This window comes from Silurus aristotelis, assembly GCF_946808225.1.
Source record: "Silurus aristotelis genome assembly, chromosome: 2".
In the NCBI taxonomy this organism is placed as follows: domain Eukaryota; kingdom Metazoa; phylum Chordata; class Actinopteri; order Siluriformes; family Siluridae; genus Silurus; species Silurus aristotelis.
In genome coordinates, this window is record NC_139575.1 from 20,436,256 (window position 1) to 20,460,825 (window position 24,570).

Sequence of the window (24,570 nt, forward strand, 5' to 3'; positions counted from 1 at the left end):
AAATAGATATATTTTAGAGTAGTTAGTGTGCAGCTTGTAAAGCAGTATAGATTAACTGTCCTCTGAAAATAACTCAATATACAGCCATTATTGTTAAAATAGCTGGCAACAAAAGTGAGTACACCCTAAGTGATAACAGCTGTACGTTGTGTAAACATGCAAAACCACATGTCTTATTCATCATGTTAATTAATTTTTCTGTTCGACAGGACCATACAAATGTGTGTATCTTTTATTAGAGAAATTAAAATGTGGTGCTTTGAGTACAATTCTCTCATACTAACCACTGGATGTTCAACATGGCAACCTCATGGCAAAGGATCAAATCTAAGGATTTGAGAATTAGAATAGTTGCTCCCCACAAATATGGCCGAGGCTATAAGATCAGTAACATCAGTAACAGTACAGTGACCAGGGTCATACAGTTGTACAATTGTGTCTTGCCTACAGTCAAGCATGAAGGTGATCAGAAGGCATCTTGGTCTTGGGCTGCATAAAGGGTACATTAAGGGAAACATGGAATCCAACATGTACTGTGACATTCTGAAGCAGAACATGATGCCCTCCCTTCAGAAACTGGACCAAACGGCAGTTTTCCAAGATAATAATGACCCCAAACACACCACCAAGATGGCAACTGCCTTGCTGAGGAAGTTGAAGAAGGAGGTAATGGAGTGGCCAAGTATGTCTCCAGACCTGAACCCTATTGAGCACCTGTGGAGCATCCTCAAGTGGAAGGTGGAGAAGCGCCATGTGTCTAACATCCAGCAACTCCATGATGTCATTATGGAGGAGTAGAAGAGGATCCCAGCAACAACATGTGCAGCTCTGGTGAATTTAATGCCCAGGAGGATAATTTCATGAGAACATGAGAAGATATTGAAAAAAGAAAATCCTTGCTGAAATGTGAGGGGTGTGCTCACTTTATGTCAATAAAACCGTTCCTATACAGCCTCTTGTGGCAAAGGGTACACTTCTAACTTGCTATATATCTAATAATGTGAAAATGGCATTTCAACCCTCCCATATAAACGATAAATATAAATGAGAGTAGATGCCATCGACAACATCGATCAACATCCACTGTTAATCCATTTAAAGAGCGGAGCTTAATAAAGGCATATACTGTAACTTTTATTACCATCCCCATAATTAATGAACAATGAATATAACCCTTTTAAATGATTTTTACTGGTTCTGTTGTTCTGGTTTTGACTTGGTTCTGTTATTGAATATGCCTTCAGTGTGTATGTCAATTTTAGGTTTTCACACATAAAATCCCAGAAAGTAATGTGTAATTATCCTCACCTGTGGCGTGTTACAGCCAATGTACTTAGCCGTGTCTTTTTGTACTTTCAGGTTTGGCGATAGATAGATAGATAGATAGATAGATAGATAGATAGATAGATAGATAGATAGATAGATAGATAGATAGATAGATAGATAGATAGATAGATAGATAGAGAGCTAAAGAGCTAAAGAGCTAAAGAGAGAGAGAGAGAGAGCTAAAGAGAGAGAGAGAGAGAGAGAGAGAGAGAGAGAGAGAGAGAGAGAGAAAGAGAGAGAGAGAGAGCTGAGCAAACCGAGAACTGTGGGTACACTATTAGCTCCACAGCGAAGTGATAAGTGCTCTATGCTCTCCTTATTGCAATATTTGTTAAAAGCAACTACTAAAATAATAAGTTTGGATGTGCATATAGAGAAAGAGAGTTTATATTCAGTTGGGGAGAAGTTTTATAGAAGACAACTTGCTTCTTAGCTTAGCCAATCATGAACATCATCTCCACGTCATAATAGGCTAGGTGCTGTCTAAAGTACAGGCTATGTATACAAGAGTTTTGCTATTCAGTAATTATTATAAATCTTACATTTCTGGTACATTTTATGGTTTAATAAACATTATAAAAGCAAAAATTATGGTAAATAATGGTTTTATTACTTGTAGAATATTTGGATAATTCACAATACAAGTGTTTTTTCTCCTTTTTATATTAGTATGAATTTTTGTCATAGTTCACCTGCTATTGGGATCAAAAAGTTGTTTATTTCGACAAACATATCCGCAGACTCACAACATTTGCTTTAGATTTTCTTTTTTTATTTGATACAAATTTTTATTTATTTATTTTTTGCGTGTTTGTTGTATATGCATGTGTTTGTGTCAGAGATAACACTTTTATAATTCTGATGTTTGATGTGATCGTTAATTAAACCTCTTGACCTGTATCTGCGATTTTTTTGCACAGGTCTGCTGCCACATGATTTCCTCATTAGTTAACTGCATGAATGTACATGTCTGTAAGTGTTCCCAGTCTTCTTCTTCTTCTTCTTCTTTCAGGCTGCTCCCATCAGGGGTCGCCACAGCGGATCATCCGTCTCCATACCCCTCTGTCCTCTATATCTGCCTTCTTCAACCAAACTCCCTGCATGTCTTCCCTCGCCAAATCCATAAACCTCCTCCTTGGCCTTCCTCTTTTCCTCCTTCCTGGTGGCTCCATCTTCAGCATTCTCCTACTGATATACCCCATGTCCCTCCTCTGCACATGTCCAAACCATCTCAATCTCGCCTCGCTCACCTTGTCTCCAAAACGTCCTACGTGCGCTGTCCCTCTAATAAACTCATTTCTAATCCTGTCCATCCTCATCACTCCCAATGAAAACCTCAACATCTTCAGCTCTGCTGTATAAGTGTTCCCAGTAAAGTGGATAATAAACATATGCTACTCAAACAACAAAATAATCAAATGTGGCACAAGTCCTACATTTGAAATGAAATATTTACCAAATATATAAATTTAAATAAATCCATATAGGGTGGAAATGCTCCTACAGCTGTTCCTGTTCACATTTTGCTGTTTTGCTCCAAGCACTAGGAGGTGCTCTTTAATAGTGAAAGTTCTCTTAGTCTGGAGTTGGTGTGCAGAATGTAGACCCCGGATTCCTTGTTGTTTAATTCCAAAGTCATTACCTTCTATTACCACATAGATTTACTTAAATATAGAAATAAATGTAACATTGAGTTTAATAAGGAATGGCAGCACTTTCAGCTTGTACTAATAAGAAAAGCAACCCTTGATAAGGTGGTGAAATGCATTATCAGCATTAAGTGGGGGTTTTCCTGCACTGTAATTTAAGTAAGTTTACCTGTTTCTTTAAAACATAACCAAATTGAACGAAGTTTACCATTCAAAAGATTGTACACATAATTAAAGACAAGGAAATGTATAATCTGTAGTGTTATATACAAACCATGTCACATTTTACAGTGCAATAACTGCATGTCTTAAACCTTTATGGTGACATTCATTTTATGGAAGGTCTGAGAGAAAAATACTTTTTTAAAGTGGAAAACTAGCCGACTTCTTCTATCAATGTTATTTGTGTATTTTAATTGAATTATTTTAAATATTTTTTGCAATCTGTTTATTGACTATAAGATCACTAGAGCAGAAATGCCAGAACTTGAGCCACATTTGGTGACCTTTAATTTGGCAATGTCATATGTGAGAAGGAGGGGAAAAATGGGGAAAAAATACAATTTGGCGAAACTTGTACAAAAAATAAAAAGGACCAACTTCATGTCTCTCATAAGAGATAAATACACCAAATAGCTGTATTCGGCACTGAACTCTATAGTACAATAATTTGGATTGCTTTTCATTGTACTATACGTTTCTTTGAAAAGTAAACTGCATTAGATAAACAGTGTCATGTTTTCTATTTATTGTTTTGTTTTTATATAATAAATCACCAACGAAACGAAACAATTATAATAGTAAGATGCAGATTGATCAAATTTCAATCAAATTTGATTTTTGGAAGAAAAAAAAAGTGTGTGCACCTCAGAACCTCCATATATTATAAGTCCCTGTTCATTAGACCTCGTTTCTACTTAATAAACCTGAGATTTTCTTTTTATGTTATAAACCATTTATAAAAAAGTTATCCGTTTATTACTAATAAATCAACAGCACTGTGTTATTAAAGAGGAGTTCGAATTTGATCGGCTCACATGGCTTAACAACATCAATTACTCCCCTTTAAATCGCCCATGCCTTTAAGTCCGCCTGGCTCTGACGGTGCGTATATGTGTGTGTGCGTATATGAGTGTATGTGTATGTGTGTGTTTGATGGTTTAAGCTCGAGCTCTCTCCTGTCAATATCGCACTTTAAACACTCCAATGTAATGCGATGGGACTCTGAGGATGGATAAAGGCCGACTCCTGAGCGTGTGCCTGGCGGTGTGGGTGCTGTTTGGAGCACGGTGTGACGGTGAGTGTGTAGATGGACGATTTCACCTCGCACACATTTTGGGTTCCGTGTTTATTTATTCGGTCGCGCTGAATTTGGCAGCGGCTACAACAACATGGCGCGCCTCGGATTCGGAAGCTCGGGTGCTAAACCGCTAGCACACAGGGCTTCTCTCTCTTCCGGTTTGGGGTCTGGAGCTGCTGTGTTTCGGAGTGTACTTAATAAACATGTGTTGTTCGGTTGCTCGATGTTAGTCGACGTTCTCTTAAAGCTAATCTTCCTCAGCGATATCTCAGGAGATAAAACCGAGGCTAGTAAGTTAGCACATGCTAACATCGAGCTCTGTGGCGCAACGGATTGTTTGTGTGTTTATATTGTGTTTTATTATTACTCGTGTGTAACAGTAGAAGCGTCTTTATAGAAGCAGTGCTAGCTCAATATTCAGACTCGTGTTATAAATCTTTACTACATGCCTCAAGACCTTCCTGTACACTACAGGATGTATCCCACTGTTTATTACTTTTGTTCATTTTCTGCGTTGACACTCGTCCCTCATAGTGTGATCTCTACAATCTCTTTAAAAAAAGGACTTGGAGGACATGTTTTTGCGATATAATCCCAGAGATCAGACTCTGTATCTTTGAGATCAGACTCTGTCTCTGTATCTTTGCACTGGAAGATGACACGCTTCACTCCCTGCTTCCTGGTGAACACATTAGTACTGGAGCACAATGGAGCCCTGAGGTCCGCATGGTCACTGTGTGTGTGTGTGTGTTTGTGTGTTTGCCTGAGAAACATGATCCGCTTTGAGATGGCTATACCATCCAAGCCGGACTGTGTTACAGCCTGTGATGAGGGCTGGGACTTAAACATGAGGGCAAAATCACCACGTGATCCTCACCAATCACTAATATCTATTTCTTAATGCTTTTTAAAAAAAACGTGGATCCTGCATTGGGGGTTTGAAATGGACACAAACCCCTGCACGCACGCACGCACGCACTCACTCCCACCCTTCCTTTTGCGTTCTCTCTTTCTCGCTTATTTCCTCTTCCCCTCCCCTGCCTTTCTTTCTCGTTCCATACTTGCCTGTATTGTGGGCGCAGCAAATCAGAGCATCATCTTACACCCGGTCAATAATACACTCTCCCTCTGCACCTCCTCCCTTCTCCCTCTGTTGTCATGACTAAGAACATGCCGGTGTATGTAATCTAGTACGTATAGCGAGCCTTCGTCCCTCTCGGTAGTGAATTCAACTGGAAAATGAACCAGACATAAATACATATATAAAGAAGTAAAAACAGCAGCACACATGCTCACGCTGGTTTACATACAGACTGACGCACAATCTGAGATCTTCAAATTTGCCCTAATACATAGCCAGGATAGCAGAAGGTTTGCATCATGGTGTAGGTCTTACTCCGAGTGTTTTTTCATCATTTCTCTATTAACATTGATTCTTGTTTAAAGCTTCACACACACACACACACACACACACACACACACACACACACACACAGCTGAAAAATGCTGGTGAGAGTAAAATGGCAGCGTTTAGGGTTAATGAGCATATTATGATGCGTTCGTCTTCTCTCGCTGAAAGCCTTTATACATTCTACACATTTTTGTGGTTTAGGGCTGACATCAGTAGAGCACCTGAGTAGACAGGTACAGGGGAAGTAGTGGGGTTTTAGCCTCGTTACTGTGCACACTTTCATAGCATAGTAAGACGCTTGAAAATCTACTCCAGGGGTTGTGTGTAGTACGTGAAGAGTTCTCCCAGGTGAGTAATTTTGTCTGACCACATTCGGTGTCATTAGGATGTGATTGAAACAGGTGCCCAAGCGAGCTGGGATTGTCTTTACAATGTGAACATGCTTATGACAATAGCAATTCCTGTGTACTCTAGACACCTTATTTAGTGCAAACGCACTGTTTTCACTTTGATTAAACCCGAAGCATCATTCGGGGCTGAGCTGGATCATTAGTATCTGTAGCCTTGACCTACGCTCTGAGCTTGATTGCTTACGTATAATCTCTTAAATGTATGTAGTTTAGACCGGTATTGTCCAGTATTAAGTACCATCACACTGAGGAATAGGTGCAGAAAAATGTTTCCAGTAAGAACATCTTTACTGATGGATTAAATTTGAACTGTATATGGAGTTACTTTGCTGGTCAGCTTGTTCGATTTTTGAAAGAAATGTGTTGGATTTGGATGAGATAACTATCTTAGCTATATTTAATGAATAATTACAAAATTATTGAAATGTTTATTATTATAAATAATGAACAATGAATAATCAAATTTTATGAATGAGTAAAAATGAATCCAAAGGTGAATAGGGTTTTTAACACATCGAGCGATGTGATGGTTTCAGTCAGTAGCCGAAACTTCAGAGAGGTTTTGTTTACTATCGCCATAGCAAATCAGTCAACATGTCACATCACACTGGCGTGTGGATCATTCGGATCACGGCCACCTTGTGACTGGCTTGTATATAGTTTCTCCATGAGTAAGCTGGACGAGTCACTCTATGTGAAACACCTGTATTCTTCCTGAGAAGACTATGGGAGATTTCTCAGGAAGCAATTAAAAAATGACTGTGTGTAGATGTTTAGATGTTTAGAAAATTCAATATGACAGCTCTTACAGTTGAACAATTCAGGGCTTATAATGGGAGGACAGGAGACTGACGTGATGGAATGTTTTGCCAGAGTTCTTGTGTAGTTTAATCCAACTTCCAACATTGAAATATTCATAACACATGGGGAGAAATGGGTCCCTTAAACACCCATCTGTGAAAGAATAATGAATGCAGACTTATCGCTTAATTTACATTATTTTTGAGTGAATAATGGACGAAAGTGTTCAACTACGCACTCGATAGAAATTCCATTATAGAAAAGTTTCACTGAATCAGTTTTTTTTTTACTTTTACTCAGTACTGAGACTCAATTCCTATCTATGTGATTACACATGATCCACATGCAGCAGATAAAGGTTACGGTTAAGAATAGGAACATTCCTCTAATTCCTTTAATGTGTGGCTATAACACTAATACAATGCTCATTTTTTTTCCTGGAGTGTAGGAGAAAATAAAGGGGCGAAGGCATGCTCGTACATATGAAAACATTCCTTCCTACACACACGACCGAACAACCCGACTTCAGTTTTCAAGCACACACACGCTCACAGAAGGGTTCTGACATCTCGAGTCTGTGGTTGATGTTGAGAAATTCGAACAGGCCGGCTTTCTTTGTAGTGTATAGGTGTGCATTTACCGGCTCCATCCTCTGTCTCTGAACTTTTAAAGATTGCTGACAGAGCAGAGCTGGGAATAAGAGTGGCGACGCTGGTTCAGATATGTGAGGAGACACGCATATAAACACACACGCGCACACACACACACACACACACACAGGTGAAGTATAAAGGCTTATTTTGCAATCCAAGTGTCCTATTTTTGCATCACACTGTCTCTTAAATAGGCTGTTCAGTGTGCACCAAAGGAAGTTAGTCCTCAGTGTATTCAATTTCCAGGCATTTGCCTACAATGGAGGCTGCCTTCATTATTCACAAGTCCAATATATATTTTTTTGTTTTTGCTATACAGTACATTGAAGACGTGGGTTTTTAGATCAAGACGAATGAAACAATAGATCAAAATTTCAGCTTTCATTTCTCGATAATTCAATCTAGATGTTTGCATGCACCCACGCTTTTTTTAGGTATTCAAAAATATTGGAATGTGACTTTTAGGTGTTTCTTGTTGCTCAGGTGTGTTCTGTGTGACCGATCTTTTTAACAGTTAATAGCTCCGACTGGCTACTCTTAGTTTGGACCCTGAGTTTCTCCTGCGAATACTGCATTTGTTAAAAAAACCAAACCAACTTAAAGACTAGAAAGATGTCTATGGGAGAGAAGCTAGTCATTTAAAACCCAAGCAAAGAGAGAAAATCTATTAGAACCTTCGCACAACCAGTGCACAACTCTTACACATGGCCAGTGCAACAATTTGAAGCGTCCTGAAAAAGCAAGGAATCACTGATGTACTAAGAACCAGTAACTGCATATGTGGACCAAGAAAATAAACAACAGTTTGTGACCGAAACAATGTGAGAACTGTGAAGAAAAAGCTAAAAGCAACAGGCAGAGACCTCCTCAACAACAGCTACAATCCACCATACTCCACCATTCTAAGAAGACTTTGGAAGAAGAAACTTTGAGACCACAATATGCAGATTGGAGTTCACAAATGAATTCAAGGATCCAAGTTCTCTACCAAAGTGCTTGATAGGCCAAAGTGTAGAGAAAGAAAAGGATTGTCTCATGATCTATAAAATATGCACTAATCAGTCAAGATTTAATTGTGTGTTTGTGTGTTCAGTTAAAATGTGCCTTTTGTGAATCGTAAATGTTAACATTCCTGTATACAGAATGTGTCCTTCTTTATGACTTTGTGTCTGCCATTTCCTTAAACAACAATCAGCGCTGTTTATTACAGCAAACTGTCCTGCAGGCCATACTGACAGGTGTGTGTGTGTGTGTGTGTGTGTGTTTGTGTGTGCGTGCGTGCTCATAAAAAAGTATGAGTATGACTGTGAATGCGGGGAAATACCAAAGTGCGTCTGTGTCTTTTGGATATAAAAATTAAATGCTACAGTTATTAAAAGCATTATGTCGAAGTACCTGCAGTTTTCAAACCAACAGTGGCAGAAAGCTGTAAAGCACAAGGGATCAGAGCATGTCAAAGAATGTACAGTGACCAAACACTTCTTTCGTTGTACGACCAAACAAAATGTGACGCAAAAACCTGAAACAGTAAAACAGTCCTCAGTTTCCAGGAAGTGCATGTAGATAAAGTACGCAGATTAATGTGAACACACATTTCCGACATAGTGACTGAGCAGGGGAGGGTTAGGGGGCTTGCTCAAGGGCCCAGAAGTGGCAGCTTGGTGGTGTTGGTGGGATTTAAACTTGTGACTTTCCGATCCAAAGTCCAATGCCTTAAACACAGGGCCACACACACTTAAATACACACACAGATGTTCATCAGAGAGATCTTAATTTTTGTAATTCCAGCAGAATTGAATGTGTTTTCTTAAAATGTTAGTTTTGAGTCAGGATATGAGCTCTAGTAATTGCACCGTTTTAGGACAGTGTAATCGATTCTCCCAGTTTTGGTTGTACAATAAGATTTTTTGCTTTGATTGGTTTGGCCTATAATACTGGTTGATGTTTGTAACCACAATTGACCCACATGTGCCTTTTAATTTAAATGCTCCTGTCTAACAGGAAGTTCTCTCATGTATGTGTTTCTTAGCCAGTTGTTTCAGATTTACTTGAAATGGGTTCCCTACTACCGGTCGAATAAATCAATACTCATGTCCATTGAATAAACACTATATGTTACGGGGACACATGTCCTCTCCGGTAATTTGTGGCTCTTTCCAAAAAGTGTTACCACACAATTGGAAGCACATAGTTGTATAGAATGAATTTGGATGCGGTAGCATTAAAATTTCCCTTTACTTGGATTAGGAGACCCAAACCTGTTCTAGCATGACGATGCCTCTGTGCACAAAGCCAGCTCCATGAACATATGGTTTACTTGGTTTGCAATGGAAGATCTTGAGTCTCTGGCTATAAAACTCTGACCTCAACCCTATTGAACACCTTTGGGATGAATTATAACGCTGCCTGCACTTCCGACCTCATCATCTACATCAGTACCTGATTTTACTATGCCCTTGTAGGTGAATGAGCACAAATCTCAACTCTAAAATGTATTGAAACATCTTGCCAGAAGAGTGGAAGTTATTAGAATTGTAAAAGAAGACTAAATGTGGAATGGAATGTCCAAAAAGCACATACGATATCTAGTGGTCAGGTGTCTACAAACCTTTGTCCATATAGTGCAGTCACAGAAGTTTTAAACTTAGCCATTCTCATTATTGTCAAATAGCAACATATCAACTCTGTATCTGATCCAAGACCATATATGAAAGCAATTGAAGTATGAAAAGATTTCTGTGCCATATTTAGACAGGAAATCAGCTTTGTGCCTCTTCAGCCTGTTCATGTGGGCATTGCCTTTGTAATAGTACTTGACTTTTCCGTCTCTGGTGTATTTCTTTGTCAAATTAAATAACAGAGATTCATGAAAACGACCCGATGTTTAAGGATATGGTGTAGTTATTTTGTGCCTCCATTTAAATCAATTGAACACAGACCAAATGTTCCAGGCTGCACCATTCTGTCAGAGAAGATAAATTACTTTTTTCTTTTTTTTTTTAAGAGCCACAACACAGACATCCTAGATTTGGCACTAGATTGTGCAGTCTGGCCAAGGAACATGGACACGTGGTTTGACTTTGTTCTTATTCAGTCAAAACATTTCATGAGCTGACACTGTCTGATCCTCATGTACAGTATATTTGTCCTTTTGCTCCGTATCCTGTTTTTCTGAGAACATTTTCACAGTTGACCAAAAACTACGGTTATTTTTGCCACTGGTTCACTTCTATATGTTTCATCTTTTTTCTAACTTGAACCTGTTGATGTCTAGAGAGACGGTGTGCTGTTCTGTTTTTCCAGAAAAAAAACAAAACACCGATTTCTATGGAACAAATGCAGCAAAACTAATCTTTTATGTTTGTTTTTCTTGGTATTTTGAATCATATTATTCATGGGGTTTAAATTGTTTGCTAATTCACTTAATTTCGTCCATGTTGGTGTTATCAATTGCATGGTTGCATGAGAAATGTATTTGTATTCATTATGGTTGTTCGTTTGGGGAAGTTATTTAGAAATAAAATCCAGACACGATCCCAAGTGCCATTAGCTGAGTTCATGTTTTTAAATGTGCGATGGATAAAACGTCAGGTGGTGGTTGAAAGCGATACAGCAGTGTGCTAAAATCTCTGTACTCCCTGTTCAATGAAGAGATTGTGAGCAGCAGATTTTTGAAAAGTGTTTTTTCACAAGTCTGTGTCTCTCTCGTTCTCTCTCTAGGTCTGTTGTGTAACTGCACTACGTCTCAGTGTGAAAAGAATGGCTACCGCTGTGAGACGACGGGAGCCTGCATGGCTTCGACTTCTCTTATTGATGGCCAGGAGCAGCATGTTCGAATCTGCATCGATAAAGAGAAGCTGGTCCCTCCTGGGCAACCCTTCTTCTGCTTAAGTGCCGAGGGGCTGCTCAACATCCACTGCTGCTATACAGACTACTGCAACAGTCTCGACCTCAAGGTGCACTCGGGTAAGTGTCATACGTGCCACGCAGGGTGGAGTCAAGATACCACCGTAAAGTTGATTTTGCTCTAAAATCTGCACCCACTTACAGCACAGCTATTTTGAAAATAAACTTCAAGAATGCTCTTTCATACTTTTTTTTTTTTTTTTATCCATTTATAGTCATGTTTAATGTTATGTAACATACGTGAAACACTTCAATTTATTATTTTTATTGAACAGCTGCAAAAAGTCATTCTGTCAGCAGTCTATATTGTTTCTTTATCTTAAAGCTAAAAATGTTTTACCTCAGATAATTGCTTAGCTTCTTCCAAAAATGCTCAAATAAACAGAAAACATTCACCATTAAGCTGAATTATACACAGAAAAAAGCAGGTTACGTGAAGCAAGCGCCATCTATATTTTCGTGCACATACTATAAACCTGCTGCAATGAGTACATGAAAGAACACCATGCAGTCAGGACCATTGTTATAGCTTCTGAAAATCAATGCCTACTGAAATAGAGAATAATTTTAGTGATAGAAAAATTAATACTATATTGGTGTTAGGATTTAATTAATGGTTTTTGACCTGTCATGCCTCTTTAGTGACTGTACAGCCTAACTCTTCGGCCATGATGGGTGGCTGGGGGCCGGTGGAGCTGGTCGCCGTGGTTGCAGGTCCCCTGTTTGCACTGTTTTTACTGGTGCTGCTGGGCCTCTTCCTTTTTCAACACCACCAGAGAGCCTATGGCCACAGACAGAGACTGGAGGTGGAGGATCCCAGCACTGAGCACCTGTACCTGGCCAAGGATAAAACTCTACAGGACCTCATCTACGACCTGTCCACATCTGGCTCTGGTTCAGGTCAGCATTAGCTTTAGTTCAACCAACTTTTTTCCATCTGTTTTATGGTGGAACAATGCACCTTAAGGTGCATGTAGAAATACTGACAAAAATTCCAATCAAGATAAAGTGTAACACAAAGCAGTCATAATCTTTTTAGTCACTTTTAAAACATCATCAGTCAGTTTCCAATCAAAACATGGGTTTGGGAAACATGATCGAGCTTTTATTTACTTGGTAGGCTAAATAATACGTGTATCATATGTTCACCTTTGTTAGTCAAACACTAATGACCTTGTGTTTAATATCACATGTATAACAAAGATATTAGACCTTTTATGATCATTGGAGTTTTGCAAGTACACAAGCGGACTAAAGTGGTGTTCTCTGCACCAAGTAACTGCATAAAGATCTAAACTAGTCTTGTGTTCTCTCTTTTTCTTTGCCCATTTGTTTTTTTTCCCTCTTTGGACAGGTCTACCTCTGTTTGTGCAGAGAACAGTAGCCCGGACTATTGTGCTGCAGGAGATCATAGGGAAAGGCCGCTTTGGAGAGGTGTGGAGGGGAAAGTGGAGAGGAGGAGACGTGGCCGTGAAGATTTTCTCCTCTCGAGAAGAACGCTCCTGGTTTCGCGAAGCTGAGATCTATCAGACCATCATGCTACGACATGAGAACATCCTGGGCTTCATTGCAGCTGACAACAAAGGTAAACTAACAGAAAGCCCAGGTGGAAATGCATACCGCAGTGTGAGAGACCAGTTGTGGGTTAATGCATTCTGCGAGGGTTTTTATTTTTTTATATTTTTTAAAGAACTGTGCTTATTAGTAAATTGGCAGAGAGATTTAAAAGATACCCCCCTTGTGAGGAAGGTCATATGTCTCCAGCAGGCTGGTTACCTAGATTTAAAAAGCTGGTACTAGCAGCCCCAAAGGCAACAATGCTGCAACTGCGGTCAGTAGGCCTGGCATTTTTAGAAATTGACATTGGAAAAGAGTGGCCCAGTCGCAGCTTGCTGGTGTGTGATGCGGGTGAATGGGCTGGAAAATGTATCGTTCTTCCTAAATTCAGCTGTTTGCCAGTAAAATAAGTGACATTCCTAAGTGTTGATGAACTCTACTGAGAATTTAATCTGAAGATGAGATCCTAGATTTGGGTGAAGCCTGTATGTGTCTTGCAAAAAGAAACAGTTTTTGGTTGAACGCACAGTTCTCCAAGTTTTAAAAAACTTGGTCTCTTCTGATTATCAGAGGGGTTAGAGCACCTAAAGGAGAGAACTTTGAACTGGTATGCTTGTCCCAGCAATGTGACACTCAAGAATCACTTGTTGTAGAGCGTGCGTGCGTGCGTGCGTGTGTGTGTGAGTGTGAATAATATCTGGTAATAAATGGCTGAATTTATTATATTTATACATATTTATTTATTATAAAGTGGATGTATCCACGGTTTTGTTTCACTTTGACCATTTTGCTGCCTGGTCAGGTTGGGTTGTGGGAAGCCTTAGAATCAAGGTCTAGACCTGCTTTTTCTAGCTGCTGACAATGAATTTGCATAGGCTTAGCTTTACACCGGGTGCAGGGGACCTACGAGCCGCCAGCTGCGTCCTGTAAGTGGTCAAAATCGATAAGTTCAGTGCACAGCTGATGGAGCTTTGTTAAAGGGCTGCAAATGCCTACATTTTTGGCAGTTAAGGCTAAGCATCTCTCAGGCCCTATAGCAACCAATACCAATAACACAGAACATGAAATGGAGAGAGCTACTAGCAAACTTGCCTGGCTATCTTGGGCAATGTGAATTACAAGCTATGCATTAAGTAGTAATTATTGATTAATTATTAAAATGTGAGCTTCTGCAAGAACACCTCACAAATGGCTGAAACCCCCCCCCCCCCCAAGAAAATAATAGCACTTCTCAAACCCCATTATGTGCCCAGAGCAGAGTGACTGCTGTACAGTTCAATACGTTTGTGGAGAACTGCAGAACTAAAACACGCACGCACGTGAATACCCAAACACACTTTTAGCTGTTACACTAAACTACATCTCTAATTTGGTTTTAAGTGAGACCACTCAGTCCGAGGATGCAAATAAAGCACAAGTCTAGCAGAAACATGACGTATACTTTACTAATGAAAACAATTCGGTTGTCGTTTTTGGAATGTGTGGGGAAAAAACACATGCATGTAGACCACTCTTTTTGTGCATATGCATTGTGATGGACACAAAATTATTTAAAATTACATATTTGTTTTTTGTTTTTTTTTTTAAATATGCCACCCCTTTAAATCAGCCAACACACATAATGCTGTGATATTGTTGGAATTCAAATTCCACCATCTCTGTGATCTCTGTCTAAGGGCAAACTAAGAGTAATTTCACCAAGTAGACACCACATGTATTGGGACACCTGATTTTTTTTTTCCAGCCATATGTGGCTGGTCCCCAAACTGTTACCACAAAATTGGAGGCACACAATTATATTAGATGTATTTGGATACATTAGTATCAGATTTTCCCTCCAGTTGAGACCCAAACCTGTTTCAGCATGACAGTGTCCCTATGCACAAAGCAAGCTCTATGTAGATATGGCTTACATGCGTTAGAGTGGGAGATCTTGAATGGTCTGCTTTAGAGCTCTGACCTCAACCATATTGTACACCTTTGGGATGAATTGGAATGCTGATTGCACCCCAGGCCTCCTCATCGTACATCACTACCTGACTTTACCATATTGTAAGCTACTTTGTGACTGAATGATCAGAGATCTCCTCAAGACATTTCATGTAGTATTAATGTAACAAGGTTATGTAACCAGAAGGGCAAATAATACAAAGGTGTAAAGCAGCCCTTCATTTGTTCTATCAAAATACCACACTGACATATAATTACCACGATATAGGAACTTTAAGAACCCTGTACTGATATTGGTAAGGTCCTACAGATCTTTCATGGCAATGATTCCCCAAAATGTTGAGATGATTACTTCATACCGTTCTTGCAGATTTTTCAGTTGCACTTTTATGCTGTGGATCTCCCATTTGGTCCACATTCCATATTTGATTGACTTAGCTTCAGATCTGTTCATCTGTTAGGAAGGAAGAACATTGAACTTGTTGTCATGTTTTTTGTTATCCAGACTTTTTTTCTTTGTGTAATGGTGAATTATTATGGTGGAAGGAGCCATTAGAAGATGGTAAATTGTGGCATTGTAGGATTACATCTAGTCAGCGACAATGCTTTACAGGCTATGGCACACAAGACCATTTGGATTCATGCTTTCGCTACCAAATTCTGGCCATGCCATCTGTCTGAAATCAACTGTCCAGGTTTTTGGTGAGCCTGTGCCCACTGCAGCTTCAGTGATCTTCTAATTTTTATCCACCTTGAGGTTAAATTTAATTTAATTTCTTTAGTTTTTCTGCTCATCAGAATGGTTGAGTTACTGTACCCTTTCCGTCATTGAACCAGCCTGACCTTTCTTGGTTGACCTCACCAATAGTGTTTTCCATTAAACAGATTTGACTCACTGGTTTCTTTTATTGCACCACTCTGAGTAAACTCTAGAGACTGTAGTGTAGAAATCCTAAAAAATTAGCAGTTATTAAAATACTCTGGCACCAATTATTCCACTGTCAAATTCACTGACAATGGAATTATGATGGGTGATGTGTTTTCATTACTCATATTTGTATGATTTTCTGCATTGTGCTGCTGCCACATGATGGGCTGATTGAATAATTGCATGAGGAAGTGTATGGGTCATGGTGTCATGGTATGTATTTTATTATGAGCCACTGTGTAAGCAAACTATAAATTATAATACACCATGATTTTCTAATACTAGGAAGCTTTCTAACTAGATATAGATACCCTAATGTAACACTGGCTAACATGCAAGTTCAGTTCATCACTCTGTTTGTCTCTTCCAGATAATGGCACATGGACTCAGTTGTGGCTGGTTTCTGATTATCACGAGCACGGCTCTCTGTTTGATTATCTGAACCGATACTCCGTCACCATCGAGATCATGATCAAACTGGCTCTTTCTGCTGCCAGTGGCCTGGCACACCTGCATATGGAGATCCTGGGCACTCAGGGTATGTGTAAACGGGTGTGAGATTTGGAAATGTTCCTAAACATTTTGCCATTCTTTTAAGAGGTAGGGGTGGTGAGGGCTGTCTGGTGCCACATGTCTATTTAATCCAGTTGCATTTGTTTTTTATTAGTAAACATTATAAATAGCATTCCATCATTTAGACGGATCGGGTAAGAATGTTCTTTAAATGCTGTAATCTAAAAGGATTCTTTCTGCTGTCACTCAGGTAAGCCTGGTATTGCTCACCGTGACCTGAAATCAAAGAACATTCTGGTAAAGAAAAATCTCACGTGTGCCATTGCTGATCTGGGCCTCGCAGTACGCCATGAGTCTGTGACAGATACCATTGACATCGCCCCCAACCAGCGCGTAGGCACCAAGAGGTAGCGCGACTCTACCACACACACTCACACTCACACACACACACACGCACACACGCACAAATCCCACCCACACATTTAAACAATCTGTCACATAAATGTCAGCCAGATCCCACCAAGTGTTGCAGTATACACTGGTTGTGTTTCTATCTAAACGGTTTGATGTGTGTCTTTCAGGTACATGGCTCCCGAGGTGTTGGATGAGACTATCAACATGTGCCACTTTGACTCCTTTAAATGTGCTGACATCTACGCTCTGGGTCTGGTGTACTGGGAGATCGCACGCCGCTGCAATGCCGGAGGTGAGACCAGCCTGAGAGAAAAGGCTGTTAGCTCACTTTATAAAACACCTGCACGCTAGGCGAGCGGAATCATCATTTTTCTAAATGCAACCGGAGCAACACGGTAGAATCGTTTGCTCTTAAGGGACTTGGGTGAAAATAAAAATGTGAACCGTTTGATGGAAAGACGAGGCAGAGATCCAGGGAAACAAGCAAACAGATGGAATTAACTTTTTTTTTTTTTTAATTATTATTCTTGAAATAGATGCTACATTAGAGAGTGAACAACTTTGTGTTTGTTTTATAATATCCATAAGCAATAAATGCTAAAAGAATAAAATTCATTTATAAGGAATAAAACATGGGCATAATGTTATAGCAAATGAATAAACAATTTAGTGGTGTCTGATGCCTTGCATGCGTCTAAACTCCACCCCTATATTTAATTGTTTTTTAATAATAGCACATCGGGAGGCGGTAGCTCACTGCTCGGAAGAATGGGGGTTCAAGTTTGGATATCACTAAGCTGCCACTCTTGGGGCCCTTGAGCAAGGCACTTAACCCTTTGTACTTCATGGTCACTGTATCATGGCTGATCCTGCGCTTTAACCCCAGCTTTCTAACATGGTTGGGATATTTGAAGAAAGAATTTCACTTTGCTGTAAAGTACATGTGAAAAGTACAAAACCCTTTTATTTACCTTTACATTCCAGAGTGTCTTATTCTACTTATCCCACAGCAGTTTGCACTCCATTATCATGATTCTACTTCAAAGTAGGTCTTCTATTTATAATCACATTCGATTTTGGTAAATGCCCACTGAACAAGTTTGTACCTGTTACCACTTACGTCTTTCACTTATCTCATTTTGTTAATTAGACAATCAAGGTAATAAACTGCAAACCCCACAGTCTTGTAGACGTTCTTGTCTTGGAATATGTCTTATTAAAGCTTTATACACCGCTGATACACTGGACACTCCAAAAATTGATAAATAAACGTCTCCTTATAGAGCACTATACTGTGTGAAGCTTTACAGAAATGTTAACACCTTCCTATCCATCTGAACCAAATATTTAACAGCTGTAGCTGCGCTAGTCTGAATATTGTCTGTGTCATCAGATATGACACCTCAATACTCAGGTCTTAGATTTAACAGCTATTGGGAGGAGTTGTGTCTACCTGCATATCATGACGCATATAATGTTTCTCAGAAATGCTTTTAGGTAGCATTATTTTTTTCCTGTGTGTGTGTCAGGTATCCATGAGGAATACCAGCTCCCCTACTATGACCTGGTGCCCTCTGACCCGTCCATAGAGGAGATGAGAAAGGTGGTGTGTGACCAGAGGTTACGACCCAATGTACCAAACTGGTGGCAGAGCTATGAGGTATATATACACAACACGCACACGTTTATGAATATACATATATAGAGATGGTCCCCGAGTTACGATGGTTCGACTTGCGCCTTTTCGGTGTTACGACGACGATAGCGATGAGACAAAATGGGCATACCTATACTTTGTTACTGTACTTTTGTCGATTATTCTGGTATCAGTACTTCACTATTTATTTTTCGACTAACTTTTTACTTAGACCTATTAAATGTTTCACACAAATATTGGTACTTTCTACTGCGCAATTTCTGGTTGTTCCAGCTGTTTTTCATGATATTAACAGCACAAGTTTATAATGTGCATGTGATCAGATGTACTGGAGCACAAGGCTATAATATGTGATGTGTGTTATTTGTAGGACGCGCTATAAAGATACGTCTTTAATCTGTGCTTAAACTGGGTGAGTGTGTCTGAGCCACGAACACGGTCAGGAAGACTATTCCAAAGTTTAGGAGCTAAATGTGAGAATGCTCTACCGCCTTTAGTGGACTTCGCTATTCCGGGAACTACTAGAAGTCCAAAGTTGTTGAGTTCTCAAAGAGCATGACGGATCATAGCGTGTTTGAAGACTGGAGAGATACATGGGAGCCAAATCATTTAGTGTTTTGTGGGTAAGTAGCAGTAGTTTGTATTCGATTCGAAGTTTAACAGGTAGCCAGTGTAGGGATGATAAGATTGGGGTTATATGGTCATATTTTCTCGACCTTGTGAGAATTGCATTCTGGACTAACTGTAGCTTGTTTATTAAAGAAGCAGGACTTCCACCTAGTAATGCCTTAGCTCTCAAATTCTGTAAAGCTGCTTTGAGACAATTTCCATTGTGAAAAGCGCTATAGAAGTAGACTTGACTTGACTTGACTTGACTTGACTTGACTTAATGCATTACAATAGTCCAGTCTGGAGGTCATGAATGCATGGACGAGACTTTCTGCATCAGATATAGACATGTTACCAAGCGTAGCAATATTATTAAGTTGGATGAAGGCAGTTTTTGTAATGTGGATGATATGATTTTCAAAAGACAAGTTGCTGTCTAAAAGAACTCCCAAGTGTTTTACTGTTGAACTAGTAGTTACAGTACATCCTTCTAAATGCAGGTTAAAATGCTGGAGCTTCTGTTTACTGGTTTTTGGGCCGATGAGCAAAATCTCTCATCAGAATTTAATAACAAAGTTATGCACCATAAAATCTGTTAATTCTTTAACACCACCGACGTAGGCTAGTTTACGAAGCTCACAATTAGTGAGGCAGAAGGCAACAAGAAGTCTGGGGTTAATGTGGATGAGACAGAGGGAGTCAGTGATGTAAACGTAACTGAGAACAGAGACATTCCTGATCACCTGATCATCATCATCTTTATTCTGCTTGTGTTCTATATGGTGGTTGTTCAGCCTGGACACATTCATTAGATAACAACATTTGAAATTATTTTATATTAATATGATGTGAGGTCTAGTTTTCGGCGTGACACTAAACAGATAGGAGTAATGGCTACTTTTTAAAGAAGTACATGTCAAACTTCTTTACTTTAACCTGAGTGAAAAAGTGTAGTCAGTACTTCAGTCTTTTACCAGAGTCTTTTAAAACATGAGTATCTGTACTTCTACTTGGGTGAAGGATGTGCGTACTTTTGCCACATCTGCGCCGCAGGCAAACGCTTTGCTGTCTACTCGTGAACCGGCACTCGTCCACATACCCGCTACCACGTACATTATCTACTGTACATTTATGGCAGTACGGTGATGTAAATTGCTCTATTTTGCTCAATTATGTACTATAATTTATTACATTATCAACAAATCACAGTATACTACCTCATACTGATCAACATTCTTTAAGACTTCTGGAAAGGTTTGGCTAAACACATCTCCATCGTGGGATATAAATGTCACTCCCTCTCATTGTCCACCTTCTTCCTGTCTCTCAGGCTTTGCGTGTGATGGGGAAGATTATGAGGGAGTGCTGGTATGCCAACGGTGCCGCTCGACTGACCGCCCTGCGCATCAAAAAGACCCTGTCTCAACTCAGCGTGGACGAGGACATCAAGATGTAAAAGAAGCCTGAGCAGAGCGACGGTCAGAAATCACTAACAAAAGAAAGTGTACAAAATTACTACTGCTCCAAACTCTCCTGCCAGTTTGAGAAAATGTACCGCCGTCAGTCGAGCTGCGACACGGCCTACCTCACCCACAAAGCCAAAACTACTCACAAAATCGTATTGCATTCTATATTCTCGAGCTCTTCTCCTCCTCTAGCTCTTCTTAATGTATGGCCACAGACTGCAAGTTCTGATCCTACTGATCTACAGTGAACACTACTGCCCCTATAACAGCCCATAGCTATAAATATCATGGCATTAATAGTTTCCTTTCCCCAGATATTTGAATGAGCCCCATATCAGCAGCTGGGAGCGGAGATCACGCTTAACACGTGTAACGCGTGAACTCCCAGCGCGAGTCACTGCATCGGGCTGTTAGTGTGTCAAGAAGGTTTGTACAGATCTTACGGCACTCCGTCTGTCTCGCTCTCGTAGGAACGTCCGTGTTAAACGTTAGCAGAGTATTTTACTTGAATGCAGGTGCTATTTTAAGCTTTAGCTTTTATTTTTTATTATTGGTATAATCAGGGTGCAAATAATTTTACCCCAACCTCAGATTTTAAATTTAAGGTTAAATAAAGGACAGATTAGTTTGGTCACTCCAGGGAAAGCTGACAAATATTTGGATATATATATATATATATATATATATATATATATATATATATATATATAATATGATCATTTATTGGAGTGACTTCCTGAAAGCTGGACTGTGACTACAAAATTTTTTTTCCAAGAGACATGAATTAACTTGTTGATTCTTCATTTATTACTGCATTCATTCATGGACGGTGTGTGTGTGTGTGATAGTTACTGTCTCTGTGAAATGTTGCTTGGTGAACGATGAGCACATGGCGTATTTATTTCAGATTTGGCATTCTCTATTTGCTCTTTTTCTTGCTTTAGTGTCATTTTTACTCAATAACTTAAAGCTAGCCGTATATATTTCTCGGAAGGTACAGCCGTGTAGATCTCATTCTCTTTTGTTTTTAGGTTAATTCGACGCGAAGTTAACGCTGGTTCCTCATCGTCACCGATCACTGTAGCATCCTGTAGCAAAAGTACGACCACTTTAACAGTATCTATCCGGCAATATGCCTCTAAAACCGTGAAATCGCTGGCCGTGTGGAGGAAAAGGCTACAAAAGGCTTATGCAATATACCCAGGGAGTGCGCTGGGGTTTGGGTAAAACTCGGAGATCGTGGTATAAAAAAAGAAAGTCGATAAAGCGTTAGTGCTTTTCTGAGTACACTGGTGCAGTGTGCATGTGGAGACGGGACGAGCAGTTAGTCCTGTCCTTCACTCTTCTGACACTGGCGTTTTGACTACTTTACCACACAATAACCTTTTATTTAATCAGTACTACTGCCCTGCTCCTACTCCCGCTCCCCTCTCCCTCAGGCTGCGGTCACACTACACTGTTTTGCGGCGTCCATTCACACTCAAAACCGAAAATCGCTCGCTGCGAAGACGTTTTTTTGCATTTCGGTCAATTCTGGATCGCGAACACGAGCGATTGGTAGAACATCATGGTGTGGCCTCTCGTGAAAACACAAGAGGAAGAAAGTATTATAGCGACACTCTCGAGCTCACACACCGCTGCTTTAAAACAACACAAAAAGCCGCCTGGTTTTGCGACGTCGAGTCGCGACTGTACGACGTCATATCCGGTTGCTGCCGTATTCCAGCAGGTCTCTGAAGAAATGTGGACTGCTGAAGGTCTACTGTGTCTGCAGCCTCACTCTTCTTTATATGCAAGATGTAAATAGTTTGTATGTATTCATCTTTTTCCTTCGGATTGTTGTTGTTGTGGGGGGGTCCTATTTACAATTCTTGAAGCTTGCTGTATTTTTGTGATGAACTTGATTTTGGTGTCGAGTGCACACTGACAGGTACTACTGATCTCTAATAGCTCCTCTCTGTACAATATTCCGTCTTAACGATCCGTGTACAGATACTTACTGTATAAATAGGACGCGTAGTCATGTTAAAGGAAATTCGAAACCTCTCTTAGCATGTGAAAGCCAAAAATAATATTTATGGAGAGTCGCTTGTCTTTTTATGTTCTTATAAAGACTGTTGTGACTGGGGGGGAAACCCCGTATTGTGTTTATTACACTGGATTTTGACACTACTGAATACACTACAGTACTAAACGCAAAACACACACACACACACACACACACACACACACACACACACACACACACACACACACACACACACTACTGTCTGTGCTCTGCTGATCCTGAAACTGCGCACACGGTGCAGTCAGCCAGTCGTGAAAATTCATATTTTTCATATTTTAGGTACAGATAAGATTTTTCATGGTGTCTTATTTTTTTGTGTGTCTGTTTGATTTCATTTCTCTTACGTAGTGGTGTTTTCTTTTTTTTTTTTACCTTTCACTTTGGGTTCACCTCTCCAGCTGAAAGTGTATGTACATATATTTATAGCTTCCTGACGACGTTTCTGCTGCTGCTGTGTTTTGGAGGCATGAGCATAGTCAGGGTTCTAATATTTATGAATTTAGGTCGGCTCCTGTTATGCTTCTAATTCAGAAGAGACCTGTGTAGCTATGATGCCTGAAATGCCTCGTCGTTATTCTAATACACGGGCTGGATACGAGCCTCTGTTCCTACGTATTACTATAAGGAAAGGTGTGTAAATGTAACACTGATATTTGACCCCGCAAAACCTGTCTGCTGAGTATAATCTCAGTGAGCTCCTAAACCCAAATCGCTCTTTTCAGGAATTGTTTCCAATCATGTACATAAGTAATATACAGTAATAAAAGACATTTTCCTACAATCTGACCACCTTTGTGTTTTTTTTAAAGTGTTTTTGAAATGTCTGAGAACTGGTTTAAGTGGTGGACATGCTTACTGTACACACGTGTAGTGGTGCATCATTTGCATTATTACAGTTCAGTGTCTTGAAAGTAACACATCAGCCTTTATCAGAGATGCCAAAAGCACACACACACAAATAGTTTGATGGACTGAAAACGGTGAGAATAAAAAAAATTAAAATCCAAATAAATTAAAACTAGAGTTATGAGCCTGGTTTGAAAAAGTCTAGATATTTGTGTAAAAAAAAAACGTGAAAGTAAAAAATCTTCTAGGACAGGGGTCACCAACCTTTTTAAAACTGAGAGCTACTTCTTGGGTACTGATTAATGTGAAGGGCTGCCAGTTTGATACACACAGTTTTCAGTTTGATCTGAAATAACAAATTTGCTCAGTTTACCTTTTATTATATGTTATTAATAATTAATGATATTTATCTATGTGAAGACACTGATCATGTTAATGATTTCTCATAAGTATCAACAATGATTTAAAGTAGGAAACAGCTATTTTTAGAAAAGGCCCGTGGGCTACTCATGTGGTCCTTGCGGGCGACCTGGTGCCCACGGGCACCGCGTTGGTGTTCCCTGTTCTAGGACTTCTAATGGCACCAGGATTGGTTTTGAAGCACAAAGCATAATAGATGTAAGATTTTTGTGACGATTGAGTGCCGAACAAGTAGGTGGTAGCTTTTTAACCACTTTAGGACCCATGATTTATTCTTAAAATGCACAGAAAGAACACAAGAGAACGCCACGGCTTCTGTTCGCGTCCTAACATGAGACTCGTTTTTTCTTTTTAACTGCAAATCTGAATCGCTCATGAATTTCATCGCAGGAGTTGGTGTCTTGTTCCGACATTCTGTGAACACCAAAGCATTTTTCAGTTGTCATAACGTGATGAGTACAGAAGTATTACTCTATAAGTAACTTGCTAGAACCATACTCCTCTAGTCATTTAAAATGATAATATAATTATAATATCAATAAAATATCAATAAACCAACAAAACCCAAGACATGTTTTAAAGAAAATGTTTATTTCGCTCATGCATTATAAACTGACAAAATAGAAAAAGTAAATATTTATATACACATTGTATACACTTCATTAATTATGAATAAAATCAACCAA

The 24,570-nt window shown here is 39.6% G+C and overlaps 1 protein-coding gene across 1 annotated transcript; it reads left to right on the forward strand.

Moving 5' to 3' along the window:
* The first annotated feature begins 4,080 nt into the window (after positions 1-4,080).
* Positions 4,081-23,399, forward strand: acvr1bb (activin A receptor type 1Bb). Its single transcript, XM_083528247.1, has 9 exons — positions 4,081-4,272; positions 11,271-11,516; positions 12,099-12,356; positions 12,811-13,041; positions 16,262-16,429; positions 16,655-16,811; positions 16,986-17,110; positions 18,348-18,478; positions 20,415-23,399. Exons 1-9 carry the CDS (start codon positions 4,206-4,208, stop codon positions 20,538-20,540), a joined length of 1,509 nt encoding a protein of 502 aa, XP_083384373.1. The 5' UTR covers positions 4,081-4,205; the 3' UTR covers positions 20,541-23,399.
* Positions 23,400-24,570: the final 1,171 nt, after the last annotated feature.

What these genes read in the sequence shown, in the direction of transcription:
- acvr1bb (XM_083528247.1), top strand. Translation starts at nt 4,206, where the DNA reads ATGGATAAAGGCCGACTCCTGAGCGTGTGCCTGGCGGTGTGGGTGCTG. An exon ending in CGACCTCAAGGTGCACTCGG is followed by an intron (nt 11,517 to 12,098) that starts GTAAGTGTCATA and finishes ATGCCTCTTTAG; the next exon opens with TGACTGTACAGCCTAACTCT. An exon ending in ACTGGTGGCAGAGCTATGAG is followed by an intron (nt 18,479 to 20,414) that starts GTATATATACAC and finishes CCTGTCTCTCAG; the next exon opens with GCTTTGCGTGTGATGGGGAA.